We start from the raw sequence: 6,000 nt of genomic DNA, 5'->3' as shown, positions 1-6,000 counted from the left end.
CTTGGAGGCAGATTGACATAAAATCGGCCAATCTGCCCCCAAGGGGGGCTGAAATGGTCTAAATACAATTTGCCCCCCAGGGGAGCGACCCTTGCCTAATGGGTCACTCCCCATCTCTAAAAAAACAAACAAAAAAAAAAAAACACAAAAAAAAAAATTGCGCTGGCGCCTAGAGGTTTCTGCCCCCCCTGGGGGCAGATCGGCGTAATAACAATAGGCCGATCTGCCCCCAGGGGGGACAAAAATGGCTTAAAATATGTTTGCCCCCCCCCCCCAACACCCCCGGGAGCGACCCCTGCCTACGGGGTCGCTCCCCCTGCGTGACATTGGCGCCCAAAAAAGAATCCCCAGTGCTTAATGGTTTCTGCCCCCTTGGGGGCAGATTGACCTAAAATCGGCCAATCTGCCCCCAAGGGAGGCAGAAATGGTCTAAATACAATTTGCCCCCCAGGGGAGCGACCCTTGCCTAATGAGTCGCTCCCCATCTCTAAAAAAAAAAAAAACACAAAAAAAAAATTGCCCTGCCGGCTAGAGGTTTCTGCCCGCCTGGGGGCAGATCGGCCTAATAACAATAGGCCGATCTGCCCCCGGGGGGGCAGAAATGGCCTAAAATAAGTTTGCCCCCACAACCCCCACCTGGAGCGACCCTTGCCTACGGGGTCGCTCCCCCTGAGTGACATTGGCGCCCAAAAAAGACTCCCCGGTGCCTAGTGGTTTCTGCCCCCTTGGGGGCAGATTGACCTAAAATCGGCCAATCTGCCCCCAAAGCGGGCAGAAATGGCCTAAATACAATTTGCCCCTCCAGGGGAGCGACCCTTGCCTAAGGGGACGCTCCCCATCTGTAAAACAACAACAACAACAAAAATCCCTGGTGCCTAATACATTTCCTTCCCTTTGAAGCCTCTCCTTGCCTCCCCCACATGATGGAAAGAGAAATGCTGAGCATTTCTCTTTCGATCCCATGGGGGAGGCTCTGTGATTGTCAGCGCGCGCTCGCGTGCTGATGTCACATGGGTGGTGGGGGGGTCAGGGTTGAAGGGGAAGGGATTCCCCTTTCAGCACAGACCTGGGGGGGTGTGGGGGTGGCCCTCGGGGGGAGCTAGGTTTCAGACGCTAGGCCTGTTTACTTACATGCACTTCGAAAGAGCCTTTTGTTATGGGAATAGTTTGCAAGTTTCTTCAGCTGACGTGTGCTAATTGGCATTAAATTGGATGTCAAATTTGCAGCTTCAACAGTCCATCATTTCAGATTTCTCTACACAAAAGACTTGGGGGCTTGTGCCTCTGTTCCATCACTTTTAGCCATGCCACTGCTGCGCAAACCTCTCAACTATATCTATAAGGCCACGCAAAGCCACTTTGCGTGGCTTTGAATGACCTCAGAGATATGGAGTAAGGCAAGGCTGTGCAAATGGTTGTGTTGCCTTACTCTGCAACAGGTAGGCATTCCATGGACGTTGCAGTGGGTTTTCCTACACAACAACCATGGATTTTGACGCAACCACAGATTTACAAGAGCCTGTAAACGTGGGGATGCGCCAAAACGTTATGCCTTCCCAGAGGAGGTGCAACAAGGAGAAATACCTTCATTTCTCCTTGGTTATTCCTTTTGTGCTGCATTCTACAGCACACATAGAAAGATGAACAAAGCCTCCCAGGACTGTTTTTGTGCAGGAAAGTGCACTGTATAGCATAGGTACGGCACATTCCTGCCCTTTCATTTGTGACGCAGGGTGGCACAGCAAGATGACTTTCTGCACTGCCCTGCACCAAATTCTGGTAAATTGGGCCCTTAGAGTATGGTCCTGGTTCTAATGACTGAGTAATTTCTGGCCAACTTTTTATGGTCACACTTTGTCAGAATAAGGCAGTCTGCCTGCCTACTTGTGTGTTCCTTGTCACATGTAAGTGTTGGTTATGTTACAAGAGCCTACAGGAGCTCAATGGTTTTATTTGGAAGAATGTTACAATTTTTGAGACACAAGAAGCTGGAGGCTCAGTTCTTTAACCATTAGGTTGGCTTGATGGTAGGAGAGTGCTCTGCATGCAAAATGCCATCATAGTCCTCATCGTTACCCTGTGAATGAAGCTGGCCGATATTAAAAAAAACCTATAATTTAACCATCCTCAGAAGAGTGCCCCTTTGCCTGGTAGTTCAGTTTACAACCTACAAATATATTCATTTTATTTTGTGTTATTTATCTGTGCAAATTCTCTGCTGCAGCTGTAGAAAAAAATGAAGTTCAAAAGCACCCAATGACTACTGTGGTTCAGGGTTTTTTTTTAAAGTTTTTCCACTGTTAAGTTTGTATGATAAGCTGAAGTCATTTGATATCTCACTCTGCGTGCTTGGCAGTGCAGTTCCCTATATTTTTCTACTTTGTTTTCTATTTGTCTCTTTTTCGATAGAATCGTTTAATACGTGTATTTCCTGGTTCACAAAGTAAAGCAAACACGCCTATCTCGCCAACTTTGCTATGTCGTCCGTGCCTTTTTCTGAGTATCTACCTCTGTTTATTTATATACACAAAAGCGCTTGAGAGATGAAGCCTGCTGAAAATCAAACATACTGAGGCAACTAGTATTACGCAATCCTGGAGTTACCTCACTGCAGCGCCTTCTGGCTCCTGAAGTGCCCGGAGCCCTTGGCTAGCCCTGGCATGCTGCCCTTCGAGGCGTTGTTTCGGGTACATAAGACTGACAGTCACCAGGCTGGACGGAAAATCACCTGTGCCCGTCTTTCTCTTTCCAAACTGCATTCCAGGCGAAGCACTTACAGCCATCAGACACAGGGAGGCGGTTCCCGCGTGGCGAAGATCTCTCAAGCCCCACAGAAAGCCAGACGACGCGCCCTGATGGAGGTGTGGTGGATAGCGCTTTTAGCGCTCGCATTCGCGTCAAGGGACTACTGTGCGCCACTTGAGAATCAACTAAGTAGGGACGAGAACAATTCCATAGTGGAAGCTGTGAACACCTACAAGGGGGACCGAAACACGAGCTCTGTTTTCAGGTTGCTGGATGTTGGGACCAAGGGCAAACAGGCACGTGAGAAGTTTTATTCTTGCATTTGGTATTTATTGCCCCGACTCTTATAGGACTTTTTAGCATGTGTCTTACTCTTTTCTCCTCCATCCCGCCTTGTTACCCGCCCTCTCTCATGCTTGTTCTCTTTCTCTCTTCCACATCCTCTCTAACTCTTTCTCCACCGTCACCTACCTCTTTTTTAGTTTTCCACCCATCTTTCCGCTTTGCCTGTCTAGAGTTGGGCGTAATGCAAGCCCCTGTAATCCTACACCTGCAACGGAGGCCCTCCATTCCGCCAAAGTATATGTGAACATGGAGAGCCTGGTTCCCAAAGGTAAACTTACACCTTTGTGCGAGTTTCTTTATTGTTTGCTATGGGTATTTTACTAGGAGTACCTTTAAGACCACGAAGTCTCTGCACATAACAGGATAGGACAGTCCTACGTTTTTATTTGCGGAGACTCCACAGTCCTAAAGATACTCCTATTAAAATACGTTTGTGATTAGCAAGCAATCTTAAACTTGCACAAAAAGAGTACGCTTACCTTTGTGAATCAAGCCCTAAGTCTTTGGGGCCCCTCAGTAGAATCTGAGGTCGAGCACCAACATTGAGCTAAATCAGTTTCTCATGTACAATGTAAGTATGACTCGTATGTAGAGTTCAGAACCGTATTCGAGTGATGCCTTTGTACAGCACATTTCATGAACTGAATTACTTTACCATGCTCTCAAATTTGACGGTGCAGAAAAACGAGGCGCTGTGACTAAATGGTTTGCACCCGTCACACAATGATGTCAAGTGTGTAAGGAGCGGGCTCATGTTTCCAGGCTACAAAGTTTGCATTTCAGCCACTAGACAGATACAACATCCTTTCTGGAGTTCAGCACCAAATAACTGTTCTATTTATTTAATAATCTTTCAAGAGCTCTAAAAATGCACTGTCTTCAATGAAGTCAACTTGCAAAATACATGTTATATTACAAAACATTGTGAATCTGTAACACAATATTTTGAAAAAAAGTAAGTAGGTTTAGACTCAAAATGTGCAAAATTGCAAATGACAATCAATATTAGGAATATATTACTAAATCCTGAAAACTATGTAGATAAAAAAATGCATGTGTTCACTATGGTACAAAATTAAGCGCAAGTGAAGGCAGAGCGCTCTGTCTTTTTGATAATATTGCTAGTTCCCACTAATTTAACAAATGCTATTCTACAGGAGTAGATCCGCAGGTGTAGGTTGTGAATATCGAAAGCAGAATATCAACAGAACAGAATATCGAAAGGTAAATTTGTATAGATTTTCGATACCTAACTCCACGTAGATGTGGAATTATGAGTAATAAATCCCTACCTCGCTCTGTGCTCTTACATCTTCGACATTTTGTCCTGCGATATTCTGATTAACGATATTCTGCCCGGTCGATATTCTGCGTTCGATATTCCATAGTAAAATCGTCCACCACCTCAATAAAGGTAAGTAAATCCCTAAAAGAGACCACTGAATGTTCAAATTACATTGCAGTAGGAAAAGTTCAAGCACAAAACATCCATTCAGTTATTAAATAAGCCGTTTATAGCGTAATTGCCCGCTTCCCTCCTGGCAAGAAGATGCTGTAATTAACAACAAAGAGCTGAAGCGCTTGGACGCTGTGGTGGCTCTTTTGTTGTTTACCAGACATCTGAGGCAAATACTGGATGAGAGCGAGACGTTTGACCAGAGCCAGGCTAGAGCAGTGCTTTACCTACCCACCTATACTCCTCTCTCATCTCTCTCCCTAGATAAATCAACTCTTTTCAAACATCTAACTCATAATTTCCTCTTGCTCTCTTCTCTATCTCTTCTTCTTCTTTTCTTTCTGTCTCACTTTCCCTCTCTGTTTCTCCTGCACCTCTATTTTGTTCTCCTTTCATAATTTCATGTGATCACTACTTCCTCTTTGGATACCTTTTCTCCGCCCTTCATTTTTTTCTCTTTGATCCCAATTTTCTTCCCTCCAATTTTCGCACATCCATTTCCTTCATCTTCGCTGAAAATTCGTTTACATCGCCACTTCACTTGTTTTGCCTTCTTATCACACTTTGTCCTCATGAAAAGGCAACCGACGTTCCTGCCTTAGTTTTCTTGTGTTCTGTCATGCACAAAATGAATGCTGCCACAGGAGTCTGGGTCTGTACTGGTATTACGAAGAGAGAGTCAAGGAAAGGAGACCATATTTTCTTCATACATATTAAGGGAGCTTTATACTAGCTTGATGTAGGCTAAGGGTAAGTAAAGCACACAGCAGTGGAACTTTACATAAGTGAGCCTGTAGGCCTCACTCAAGAAACACCGGCAAAATGGCATGTTCCTTTTAACTGATCACTACACGGTCTGCAGCCACCATTGCATTTGAGCAGCTTAACTTCTGGCAAAGGCAGTTACTTTTCACCACTATGAGTTTAGCGCTTTGGGCGCCTCACTGTCCAACTAGACCACAGTCCATGTCACAAGTCTATGTCACCTGGTGCACACGCATGAGCCATGTTCACCCAAAAGAACAAAAAATCTGAACCAGGGATCCAGACACTATTGCAGCTTGGGCACTAAGGGCAGGGGTACACTCCATCACCATGCAGGGGTCTTTTCTGTCCCAGCATATGGATGCTACATGTGAAGAAGCGACACTGTACCAAAAAAAAAAGGCCATAAGGAGGGCCACTTAGGGCACTAGCCAGCAGAGCATCTTCAGCAGTAAGCTCAACTTCAGGAGCCAGCAGATGCATCACTAGACGTTCTCCACTCTCTTCCCCATCCTCACTACTCCACTCCCATCACACCACTCCATGGTCTTTGGACCAATATTACATTCTTGTGCTTCCTTTTTCAATTTATTGACATCACTTGGGATAGTTGAATTGATTAAATGGCAAAAAACCAAGATCTACACTGATTATGTCCCAGGTAGTCAAATAAAAGCCCAGGACTGGAA

General features: G+C 45.2%; 1 protein-coding gene across 2 annotated transcripts in view; it reads left to right on the top strand.

Moving 5' to 3' along the window:
• Nucleotides 1-2,622: 2,622 nt before the first annotated feature.
• The window catches only part of LOC138261688 (uncharacterized), a 165,359-nt gene continuing 161,981 nt past the window's right edge, over nucleotides 2,623-6,000 (top strand). Inside the window, exon 1 of one of the 2 annotated variants that reach the window (XM_069210946.1) lies at nucleotides 2,623-3,041. In XM_069210946.1, coding sequence (XP_069067047.1) covers nucleotides 2,661-3,041 — 381 coding nt within the window. In that variant the 5' untranslated portion in view covers nucleotides 2,623-2,660. The remainder of the gene's footprint in view (nucleotides 3,042-6,000) is intronic. The other variant, XM_069210945.1, reaches the window with a different exon arrangement.

Source organism: Pleurodeles waltl, chromosome 10 (assembly GCF_031143425.1).
Source record: "Pleurodeles waltl isolate 20211129_DDA chromosome 10, aPleWal1.hap1.20221129, whole genome shotgun sequence".
Classification (NCBI taxonomy): Eukaryota; Metazoa; Chordata; class Amphibia; order Caudata; family Salamandridae; genus Pleurodeles; species Pleurodeles waltl.
The sequence above is the reverse complement of the archived record's forward strand: the minus strand, read 5'-3'. Positions and strand labels throughout refer to the sequence as shown.